Genomic DNA, 12,156 nt, shown 5'->3' on the forward strand with positions numbered 1-12,156 from the left:
GTCTTATTTAACATGACATGCACTAGACACTCAAGTTCATCTTTTTTAACGACCAAGTGTGTACTCCCTATGTTAAGGTATAAAAGTATACATATGCCATACAGAATTATAAGAGCACGCCTTGAAGATACTCTTCTGTACATTGTCTAAATTTCAGATTTTTGGATTCTCCCTTAAAATTTTAAGTTTAATTAACTGATATAAACAAATGCAGCATTTTAACATTTTAATAATCATTAACTGACACTGTCAACTTATAAAACAGGTAATTCATTCTCAAGCTTTTATCCATTATCCAGAAGAAATTCTCATATTTAAATTTTATCTACAAAGAATTTTGAAAGATAACTATCCAATTTACAAATGCCTAAAAATAAGAATGCACAAAACTAGAGTTTTACAAAACCATATTTGTTTTCTAAATTAATTTAAATAAAATCTTACCAAATATGGGCCAGTAAGGTAGAAGGTAAACCTGTCTTTAGGAAGATTTCACGGACTTCCAATCCAGATACAAAGCCATCCATATCTTTATCAGTTTTCAAGAAGATCTCATCGTATTTAGCCTTTTCTGCAGGGGATACAACCCACTACAGGAAAGAAATAAAAAGAGTAATAAGAACGTGTAAATATATAGCTATATAAGGTGTTTCTGTCAGAATGAAACAGACTTTGAAATGTCATTCTTGCAACCCATGATAGTATCTCTCAAAATTTTGAGCAATTCCATCCCACTATCTATAGCAATAGTGTACCATTCCATCAACCCTGATCAAAATGCTGTAGTGAAGAGAAAATTGTGGAAGAAAAATACAGGTCAGTTGGGATATACTTATAGATGGCCATTTCACTTTTTTCCTTTCAAGTAATGAATAAATTCAAGCACAGTTAACTCTTGACTTATGAATGAATGACCACATTAAGATGAGTAACTGGGAGAGTCTGTTGAAACAAAATATTCAGATAATTCTCAATCCTTATTTTTTAGAGTTTCATTCAGCATTCATAGCTGTAGCTGAATTAGCTGATTTGCAAATCCTGTCAATATTTTCCTTTACGCAGCCTGACAAGCATCAGGCTGGAGGGGAAAAAAGGCTCGGGACAATCCAAAATTGGATGACTTGATCCCAAAGAATCAAGAGTTAACCAGGGATTAAGAAAACAAAAACATCTATTAACTATGCCTGGGCAAGCATGCCAGATTAGCACGGAATATCTTCTGTCTCCAACTCTAAGTCCAAGTAGATCAAAGCAAAGCCAATAAAACATCCATATGACCTAAGTAAGGCCAAATGCAGGAGGATTATGTCTTCGCCAGGACATCATATTATGCAGATTCAACCAGAGGGTGCTCTAAATTTTTGATCCCTTTGATTGCTACTTCTGTCTTCATCAAGCAATCAACTGTTAGATGCCATGCACTTAAAAAAAAAAAAGTCCTTTAACACTGATAGATCTATACCTGTCTTAACGGTGCTTTGGTAGGTAAAATGCCTACAGGTGGTAAAGACTGGTAAGGTTTCTCGGCTGATGTTGACGAGGGGACCAACCGCACAGAGCCTGATATACTGACCGTTTTTCTCTTAGAAGGTGGCACCAAGGCGGGAGGCAAGGACATTGGCACAGGTTCTTTCTCCAATGCGCAATATACCAAAAACATGGCCTTCAAGAGAAATGAACCAGGGTCATATATATTAGATTCATTTAACGACATCCACCCACTGAGTTGATCATTGTTCAACAACAAAGCAGCTACAAACTGTCTCAAAAAAAAAATTTTTTTTTAAAGAAATTAGGCTGGGAAAGAAGAAAAGGAGGAAAACAAGAAAGGAGAAAAGGAAATAAATCAAAGCCAAGCAACTTTTAGGAAGATATCCAAAGTAGCAAAAAGTCTGACACATGACCTTCAACTAAAAGTCCTGCAATGTCAAAAGCAAACAACCTGGAGAAAAGGTATCTGCAAAGAAAGAGTTAACTTCCTAAAAAGGGTCCCTAGAAATTAACAGAAGAAAAAGGTAAAATCCAATAGGAAAATGGGTAAAGAGTAAACACAGATATTCTACAGGAAAGTAAAAATTACAGACTGTCTACTCTTTAAGATACAAAAATATGCTCACTTTCATAAAACTTCAAATTAAAACTATACTAAAATACATTTTCCACTTACTGGCAAATATCTAAAGTTTCATAATGTACACTGTTAACTAGACTAGGCAAACAGGTACCTTCAGACATTGCTAGTGGGAGCTCAAACTGATACCAAACCTATGAAGGACAAATTGGCAACAACTACCAAACTTATTTACTTCTCATTTGGCTTAGCAATCCCCCATCTGGGATCTATCCTCAGACTTACCTGCCTACATAAAAAACACTGTGTGAAAAAGATTGTTAATCACAGAATTCTTTGTAGCAGCACCCAAGTGCTCAACAACAAAAGACTGGTTTAAAAACATTATGATACAGCTATACAATAAAATACTATGAAACAAAAAGAAAACCAACACACAAAAAAACATTAAAAACATTATCTTAACTGTGGTACCTTCACAAATAATATACAATTATCAAAACTCATCAAATTAGGGCACCTGGGTGCCTCAGTGGGTTAAGCCTCTGCCTTCGGCTCAGGTCATGATCTCAGAATCCTGGGATGAAGCCCCGCATCAGGCTCTCTGCTCAGCAGGGAGCCTGCTTCCCCTTCTCTCTCTCTGCCTGCCTCTCTGACTACTTTTGGTCTCTGTCGAATAAATAAATAAAATCTTTAAAAAAAAATTAAAAATAAAAAAATAAAAAAACTCATCAAATTATATACTTAAATTGAATGCAATTCACTGTATGTAAAGTAGTTCTTCAATAAAGCTAACCTGGGAAGGGAAAAAAAAAAGAAACAGAGCTCTCTATGTGAAGCTATCCAAGTACAGTGTTAGTGTGTCTAACAGTGTGTATAGTGTGTTATCTCTTGCAGTAAGGGAATAATGATTATTCATATGTGCTTATATTTGCATTTTAGAAGTCTAGAAGAATGAACAAGAAACTAAGAAAAGTGGTTGGTTATAGAGTGCATATAAATGGAACCCTGAGGGCAAGGATGGAACTGAGTTTTTTCCACTGAATATCTTCTTATATTGTACTGATTTCCCACCCATGAGAATGTATTACCTATTAAAAATTATTTCTAATTATTAAATACATAAAGCACAGGCACAAAGTGGAACAACCTACATACAGAATGTCAAGGCACCTTCAAGACCTTTAAAAGATAGTTTCCACGACAATCTTCAAGCATATGAAATTGCTCAAAACAACCTGGAACCTACAAAAAGATTCCAAAAGCAACTGGGAAGAAGCTTAAGTACTTCTTAATTATTCTTCTTCCACTGAAAATAACATTTTTCCCCAAAAAAGTTTGCTTACAATTCTAAGTTAAGTTTTATGGGACTTTCAAATCAGTGTTTACTGAGCACCTAATACAACAACACTGATCCCTGATTTCTGTGATTAGAAATAACATTTTTTAAATTTTTTTTTATTTTTTAATAAACATATAATGTATCATTAGCCCCAGGGGTACAGGTCTGTAAATAGCCCTCAGAAATATCATTTTATGGGATGCCTGGGTGGCTCAGTTGGTTAAGCAGCTGCCTTCGGCTCAGGTCATGATCCCATCGTCCTGGGATCAAGTCCCACATCGGGCTCCTTGCTCGGCAGGGAGCCTGTTTCTCCCTCTGCCTCTGCCTGCCATTCTGTCTGCCTGTGCTCGCTCTCTCTCCCTCTCTCTCTGACAAATAAATAAAATCTTAAAAAAAATATATATTAAAAAAAAAAAAGAAATATCATTTTATGAATGAAGAAACTGAAGCTCAGAAACACCAAGTAACTTGCCTAATATCCTTTAAAGAACTGATAGTATAGGATTCAAACAAAGATCTGGCTACAAAGCTCTGGTTTTTCTCAAATTTATCAGCTTCATTAGGAGTACACATGTAATTTTATAATACCATGTTCTCTACAAGGGATAAAACTAACCTTTCACCCAGTGGGTCCCAAATTGTAGCAGGTATCAGAATTACCTGAACAACTTTATAAAGCACAGATTTCTAGGCTCCACTCCCAGAATTCTAGAATCACTAAGTCTGGGTTGGGCCTGATATTTTAAATTTCTAAGAAGTCTCCAGGGATGCTGATGCTCTTTGTCCTGGGACCATATTTAACCGTTTGGCCCAAACCAAGAATTCTCCTCTTTCCACTCGCTATTCAACTTGAAGAATTCAATTTAGTTTTAGAAACACACAAACTTTATTATCTTCAAAAGCTTGAAACTCCAGAGTGAAAACCATCTGGCTAGCACATACTTTCAACCAAATTCATGATATAGGCAATATTACTAAATTGGCACCGAGCAAAAAGAAGTGACTAACATGCACATTAAAGGTCAGCATTCCTCTTGCTACAGATGGGAGTCATTTCCTGGAAAAGGAGACACTAGAAGCAAAAAGTCCATGTCAGCTATCTGCTGCCAACAGGCAACACATTTTTTGGAAATTTAAAAAAAAATTATCATTAATTTCATGTTGCACTGAAAATAGTTTCCCTGACGAAAGTGAAGCCAAAAAATTTTGTAGCAAATAAAAGAGAAGAAAGTGAACAGTATACTGCTGGGTGATTTTTTTTTTATTATATTGTACTTTAGCCTCATCAAAGCCTGCCGTTGAAACAAATATAGCAACTAAATCAAATGATGCACCATATTCAAAGAAAGAAAGAAAGAGAGAGAAAGAAAAAAAGAGAGAGAGGGAAAGGAAAGGAACGAAATCTGGCAAAATCAAGCCTAAGCTTTCTCAGTGATAGCAGGGAAGAGGGGATTTAGTTTTACTACTGCAGTCAATTACCAGTAGCTTCTTTATTTCCTTTTTATTCTCTGTGCTTTTAGTGAGTATATCTCAAATTTTAGTGGGTATCAGAATCTCTAAGAGGGCTTCTTTGACCCTACCCCAGAAATTCTGATTTAGCTGGGCTAGGCTAAGGCCTGAGAATCTGCATTTCTAACAAGTTCTCTGGTAATGCTGATGTTGCTGATGGGAGACCATACTTTGAGAACCAGTATTTTAGGAGTTTCCTTAAGAGTTTTATTTGTTCCTTCATCTACTTGAACTGCCAGTTTTAACTTCTCAAAATAGCATTCTGGGATGAAAATAATGGGTATTTCTTATGTATTCCAAGTTATACAAGTTTTTTTCATCAATTTAATTCAACAAAATATTTACGGAGAAATCTCTAGCCACCAGGCAGTGTGCTAGGCACCAGAAAAGGAAACTACAAAGACCTTTTATGTTTACCACCTGGTAGAATCAGCAATCATGTAACAAGTTGACTACAGTACAATCGGAACATGTTAATACAAATACAGTTAATAAGTCTCAAAGTGCCAAAAACATTTCACATGAGGACCCAACAAATGCTACTGACAAAAATTTAGACCACTTACTTGACAGAAAAATTTAAGGCCTATTAAGAATGTAAAACCCAGTACAAAGATATGAAGACTGAATACAAAGTAAAAAAGGCATGAGTCTGCCTCTCCGGAGAACAGAATAGGAAAAGAGGAAACAGTAACTTCATAGTGAAGAAATCTGGCAAACGGCATCTTTACCAAGTGACAAAGATTAACATCACCATTAATGGCATGTGGACATTACGTATCACCTGATAAATGTGATGAAAAAGTCTTATCACACTTGTATTCTTTCCAAAAACCGATACCCCTAGTTTATCCATGAGAAAAACGTCTGACAAACCTAGATTGGCAGACATTCTAGAGGATACCTAGCTAGTGCGCCTAAGTCATAGAAGCAAGACATAAAAAATATCATATACTAAAGGAGACACCAGGGAAATGCAAATCAAAAGCACAACAAGGTATCGCCTTACATGTGTCAGACTAGCCAGAATCAGAAAGACAAGAAATAACAAGTGTTGGCAAGGATGTGGAGAAAAAGGAATCCTTATGCATTGTTGGGAATATAAATTGGAGCAGCCACTGTGGAAAACAGTATCGAGTTTCCTCAAAAAATTAAAACCAGAAATACCCCATGATCCAGTAACTCCACTACTGTTATTTACCCAAAGAAAACAAAACTCTAAGTCAAAAAGATGTATGCACCCCCATGGTTATTGCAGCATTATTTGCAATAGCAAAGAGATGCAAGCATCCCAAGTACCCACCAACAGATGAATGGTTAGAGAGATGTGGTGTACACACACACACGTACACACACATGGGAATATTACTCAGCCATAAAAAAGAGTATGAGATCTTCCCATTTGCAACAATATGGATGGCCCCAGAGAATATGATGCTAAGTGAAATAAGTCAGATAAAGACAAATACCATGATTTCACTCACGAGGGGAATCTAAGAAATAAAAGAACAAAGAAACAAAGAGACAAACAAGAAAACAGACTCTTAAATACAGAGAACAAACTGGCAGTTACCAAGAGGGACGTGGGGGGAGGGATGGGTGAAATAGATAAGAGAGATTAAATAGTACATACTTCCAGTTGTAAAATAAGTCACAGAGATGAAAATCACAGCATAAGGAATATAATCAATAAGAGTGTAATAACATTGTCTGGCAACAGTAACTGTACTTATTGTGATTATTGTGGTTATGAAGCAATGTATAGGATGGTTGAATCATTATGCTGGACACCAGAAACTAATACAACACTGTGTGTTAATCATAGTATTTCAATTTAAAAAAAAGTTACAGACTCTGAAAAGTTAAAAAAAAATGGTATGGACTATGTTGTTCATCAAATAAAAAGATGGAAAAGATTTATCAGGTAAAGTCTACCAAAACAATGCTAGTGAGACTACAGATACTGACAAAACCACAAGGAAAATCCTAGAACCAAAAGAACTAAATTAACTGAGTAAAATCTAGAATTTAAGTTAAAAAAAATGTTCTAAAATCTTCTGGGGTTAGGAGGTAAAGAAGAAAGAAGTGAAAATAATCTAAAGGACTTGTTTTACTGGAGTGAAGGTTAACTTATTTTCAGCTACTGGAGAAATAAGTATGATTTAGTACAGAGATAGATGTTATTAACCATTAATGGAATAGACATAACAGAATTTCCACTTTAATAAAAGCAGAAAATTCAGTGAATCACTACTTGATAACCAGCAACAACAGAAACAGGAAAAAAAGAGAGAAAACAATAATGTTAACTAAACAAGGTAGGGGGAATAAAAATCATTATCTGTATCATTATCTTAAAAGACAGAAATTGTCAAATGAGGTAAAAAACTGAAGCACAGCAACATGCTGTTTTCAAGAGATACATTATAAATATAAGAAATATCAGGTAATCCAGATAAAAAGAGAACAGAGGCAGCAGAAATATCACAGGAGGGGTGCCTGAGTGACTCGGTTGATTAAGCATCCAACTCTTGATTTTGGCCTAAGTCATGATATCTTTTTTTTTTTTTTTTAAGATTTTATTTATTTATTTGACAGACAGAGATCACAAGTAGGCAGAGAGGCAGGCAGAGAGAGAGGAAGGGAAGCAGGCTCCCTGCTGAGCAGAGAGCCTGATGCGGGGCTCAATCCTAGGACCCTGGGATCAAGTCATGGTATCTTGGTCATGGGATCGAGCCATCTCCCCACCTCAGGTTCCAGGCTTAGCAGGGAGTTTGCTTGAGATTCTTTCTCCTTTCCCTCCCTCTCTGCCACTGCCCCCAACTCATACACACTTTCTCTCTTTCAAATAAATAAACCTTTAAAAAAATATATCACATGAGCTGGAATCCAAAATTAAAGGCACTAAGCATAATAAAGCTGGGAAGAATTTCTAAGGAATGCACACAGAAAGAAATCAAATGTGCAAAATGGTTAAAATTAGTAAATCTAGGAGAAGGCATATGGATGTTCACTATTTTTTTTAAGTAGTAACTTCTTATAAATGTGTCATTCATTTTTAAATTATTCTTTCAATACACGTTTACTTTTATTCTAAAAAAGAGTAGGTTACCTAGTAAAAGACTTCAGGGCATATAAGATAAACTATATTTAATCACCTACTTTAGCACATACTACCGTTAATCAAATGAGGGTAATACTATCCTCCATCTTTTTTAACTGTGCTTATACAAATGCTTCTTTGAAATTTTTAATTGTTGTCTTTATAGAAAAAAGAAATACCTCTACAAATCTTACCAATGCAAAGATTTTACACCTGTATTTTTTTTTTTTAAGATTTTTTTTTACTTATTTGACAGAGAGAGAAAGCACAAGTAGGCATAGGGGCAGGTAAAGAGAGGGGGAAGCAGGCTCTCTGCTAAGCAGAGCCTGATGCAGGGCTCAATCCCAGGACCCTGAGATCATGCCTGAGCCGAAGGCAGAAGCTTAACCCACTGAGCCACCAAGGAGCCCCAGATTTTATGCCAGTACTCTTAAACAAAAGCTATTTATAAAAAGTTAACATACAGAGTTGGACAGTCGTTCAAAGTACATCATCAGCCAAATCTCAAAGTATCATTTTCTCTCCCCAAAACACCACACAAACATTGAATCAACTTCAAACATGTAGCTGGGAAAAATTTTGTCGCCACTGTGAGGGGGTATATCCCTTGCCACTTCCCAACTATCACCCAAATTAAAATAAAAATACTAGGGACTTAGGACCATCAACTCAAGTCACTTTAAGTTTCCACTTCTGTATTTTTTTCCCCAAATGTAATAATACTTATTCTTCCTATTTTAGTTGGCTCTTAGGCTATAAATAGAATAAAACTTATGAAAGAGCAAAAAAATAAAAATAAGGCAAAACAGAAACATACTCAATAAAATTGATATGATGAGTTTATAGAGGTCTAAATATCTCCCAAACAGAAATGTTGACACATCCAGGGAACATATGTAAAAACAGGTCACGAACTGGGCAACAAAAAAAACCTCAAGAAATTTTTAAACAGAGATTTTAAAGACCATATTCTCTGGGCATAATCTAATCAAGCTAAAAGTATATGCAAATGTAACGGAGCACCTGGGTGGCTCGGTGGGTTAAAGCCTCTGCCTTCGGCTCAGGTCACAGTCCCAGGGTCCTGAGATCAAGCCCCGCATCAGGCTCTCTGCTCAGCAAAGAGCCTGCTTCCCACCCCCCTCTGCCTACTTGTGATCTCTGTCAAATAAATAAATAAAATCTTAAAAAAAAAAAAAAAACTTGGTCACAGAAGGAAAGATAGGGCACCTGGGTGGCTCAGTGGGTTACGCCGCTGCCTTCGGCTCAGGTCATGATCTCAGGGTCCTGGGATCGAGCCCTGCATCAGGCTCTGCTCAGCAGGGAGCCTGCTTCCCCCTCTCTCTCTGCCTGCCTCTCTGCCTACTTGTGACCTCTGTCAAATAAATAAATAAAATCTTTAAAAAAAAAAAAAAAAAGGGTGGGGGGCATCTGGGTGGCTCAGTGGGTTGAGGCCTCTGCCTTCGGCTCACTGGTCACTGGTCCCGGGGTCCTGGGATCAAGCCCCGAGTCGGGCTCTCTACTCGGCAGGGAGCCTGCTTCCCCCTCTCTCTCTCTGCCTGCCTCTCTGCCTGCTTATGATCTCTGCTTGTCAAATAAACAAAATCTTAAAAAAAAAAAAGGTATATACAAATGTAATTAAAACCAAACTTAATTACTTTGAAATTAGGAAACATATTCCTAAAAAGATGATTAAAAAAAAAACCTAGAAATTATCTAAAAAGTAGGGGCACCTGGGTGGCTCAGTCATTAAGCAACTGCCTTTGGCTCAACTCATGATTCCAGGGTCCCAGGAGGAATCCCCTGCTTCGCAGGAAGCCTGCTTCTCCCTCTCTAGCTTCCCCCGCATGTGTTCCCTCTCTCTCTCTCTCTCTCTCTCTCTCTCTCTCGCTGTGTCTCTCTCTGTCAAATAAATAAATAAAATCTTTAAAAGAAAATTAAAAGTAACAAAAAGGAGAATACTTTATATCAATATCTATGGAGTCCAGCTAAACCTGTACTCAAGAGAAAATACATGCTTTAAGTTTTTTCAATATTAAAGATGATAAGAAAGGGACTCAGTACTCATTTTCAAAAGTTTTTTTTTAAGGCAAACCAAAAGAACCTAGGAAAAAAGAATTAAGATAAAAGTTGAAAAGAATGAAAAAGTCAAAACATAAAAGAAAGGATAATTACATCCAAAAGATGGCTCTTTTAAAAGATTTATAAACTATATAAAATTCAATAAAACAAAAGATGAGAGGGGGCAAAAATACATAAGATTTGGAATGAGAAAGTAACACAATTACAACCCCAGAGGATCTTAAAAGAATAATGCAAATCTATCATGAGTTTAAAAAGTCAAAGAAATAGATAATTTCTCAGCAAAATACAGAAAATCTGAACAGACTAGTTTCCACGTAAGAGATTAAAAGGGGGATTACAGATTTACTATTCATGAGCTCACAACAAAATTGTATCTACTCTTTAAGGAAGAGATGAATACAACTCTATTTGGAATTAACCCCAATTTCCAAAGATGACACGTCTTCAGATAAGATGTCAAAACTTCCTCTGACTCTATACATTAAGTGGAACTATAGTGGTATCCATATTTTCCTTTAATAAAACAAATGTGAAAATCTGGGGGTATATTTGAAGTAAAATTATTCTATAGCAGAAGGATACTGAGATGCAATGCCTGGTTAAGATGGGACACAAAGGATCAATACCACTCAGCAAACCCTATGTACCTTAAAGTCAAATAAAATAAAGATGGTAAGAACATACATTTTCTATTACTCATTTGTTTAAAAATATTTATTGACTACCTGTACACTTTTGATAAAAATACTCCTACCAACAATCTTAAGGAAGTAACAGTTTTCCTCTGGGGATAAACTAAACAAGGAAATTCTCACTGGAGAAAACCATTAAGAGGTTTAAGATTTTTAAGACCATTAAGTTACTTACAACTGCAAACTCATCTCTGTCAAGCATTCCATCATGATCAATATCACTCAACTCCCAAACCTTAAAAACAAAAGAATTGACAAAGATTAATGCTCTTTCATTTCATGTGGTACCTGTAAACACCAAATACTTAAATCAGGGGGAAAGTTTCATCTAAACATTAAAGTATCTATTTCTCAGAGAAATCTCACTTTTTGCTGAACATTTTATTAAATTATTACATTCTATATTAACATTACTGGAAAAAAGTAATAATTCTTAAAACAAGTATTTTTAAATAAAAACTCCTTACAAAAATTTAAAGAAAATATTTGTTTCTTTCAAATAAGAAAACAATTATGTACATAGCACTTTAAACAGCTACAACGCTTTTTCACAAACATCATCTCAATTAATTCATGCAACAACTCCATGTGATACTATCAACCAGCTTTTAGACATGAGGAATATGATTTAGTTAGGATCACACAACCATTATTAGGTTACAGAATCAGTATTCAACATAAAGATTTCCAACTAAGTCCATTATTGTTTTCCATACAGAATCTCTAATCGACCAAAAGATATATCCAGTGAATATTAATTATGAACCAGCTAATGTCCAGGGCTTACAAGGGAAAAATAAATCTAAAAGGACTTAGTAGATTTAGTTTAAATACAGAGTAGATTCCATACCTTAGACCAGCTATAAAACTATGTTATATCCTTGAAAATAAGAAATTTAAGTCATTCAACAAAATTTTACTTGGGACAGGAAGAGAAAGTAAGAGACTGGAACGGAGAAAAACAATGTCTGGTCATTAAGTGCCTTGAAGGAATATGGACTTTACCCTAAATGCATTAGGAAGCTACTAAGAGGGTTAGTTTCAAGTAAAAAAAAAATAACAGGATTATATTTATAGTTTAGAAATCTCATACTGATCACACAGCAGAGAAATGATTAATGAGAAACAATACTGGAAAATGGCTTTTAAATTTTTATTGAGCACCTAACCTATAACACTGATCCAGTAGTACTACTGACGATGTGGTGGTAAAGTCATTACCACCATCAGCATCACAGCAGCTAGCATCAAAGAATATGCACCAAGCACTGTGCTGAATATATACATTATCACATTTAACCTTACAACCCTATAAAGTGGCAATCGTGCTCATTTGAAATATTAAAAAATTGATACA

The 12,156-nt window shown here is 35.6% G+C and overlaps 1 protein-coding gene across 3 annotated transcripts in view; it reads right to left on the minus strand.

Annotated features, from left to right (window-relative positions):
- EPS15 (epidermal growth factor receptor pathway substrate 15) overlaps nt 1-12,156 on the minus strand; it is a 140,727-nt gene that overhangs the window by 82,394 nt on the left and 46,177 nt on the right. For all 3 annotated transcript variants that reach the window (XM_032844155.1, XM_032844154.1, XM_032844156.1), the window contains exons 8-10: nt 10,975-11,034; nt 1,574-1,663; nt 445-590 (exon numbers count right to left, since the gene is read on the minus strand). In XM_032844155.1, the coding sequence (XP_032700046.1) occupies nt 445-590; nt 1,574-1,663; nt 10,975-11,034 (296 nt within the window). The remainder of the gene's footprint in view (nt 1-444; nt 591-1,573; nt 1,664-10,974; nt 11,035-12,156) is intronic.

This window comes from Lontra canadensis, unplaced genomic scaffold (assembly GCF_010015895.1).
Source record: "Lontra canadensis isolate GAN:19392208 unplaced genomic scaffold, GSC_riverotter_1.0 scaffold148, whole genome shotgun sequence".
In the NCBI taxonomy this organism is placed as follows: domain Eukaryota; kingdom Metazoa; phylum Chordata; class Mammalia; order Carnivora; family Mustelidae; genus Lontra; species Lontra canadensis.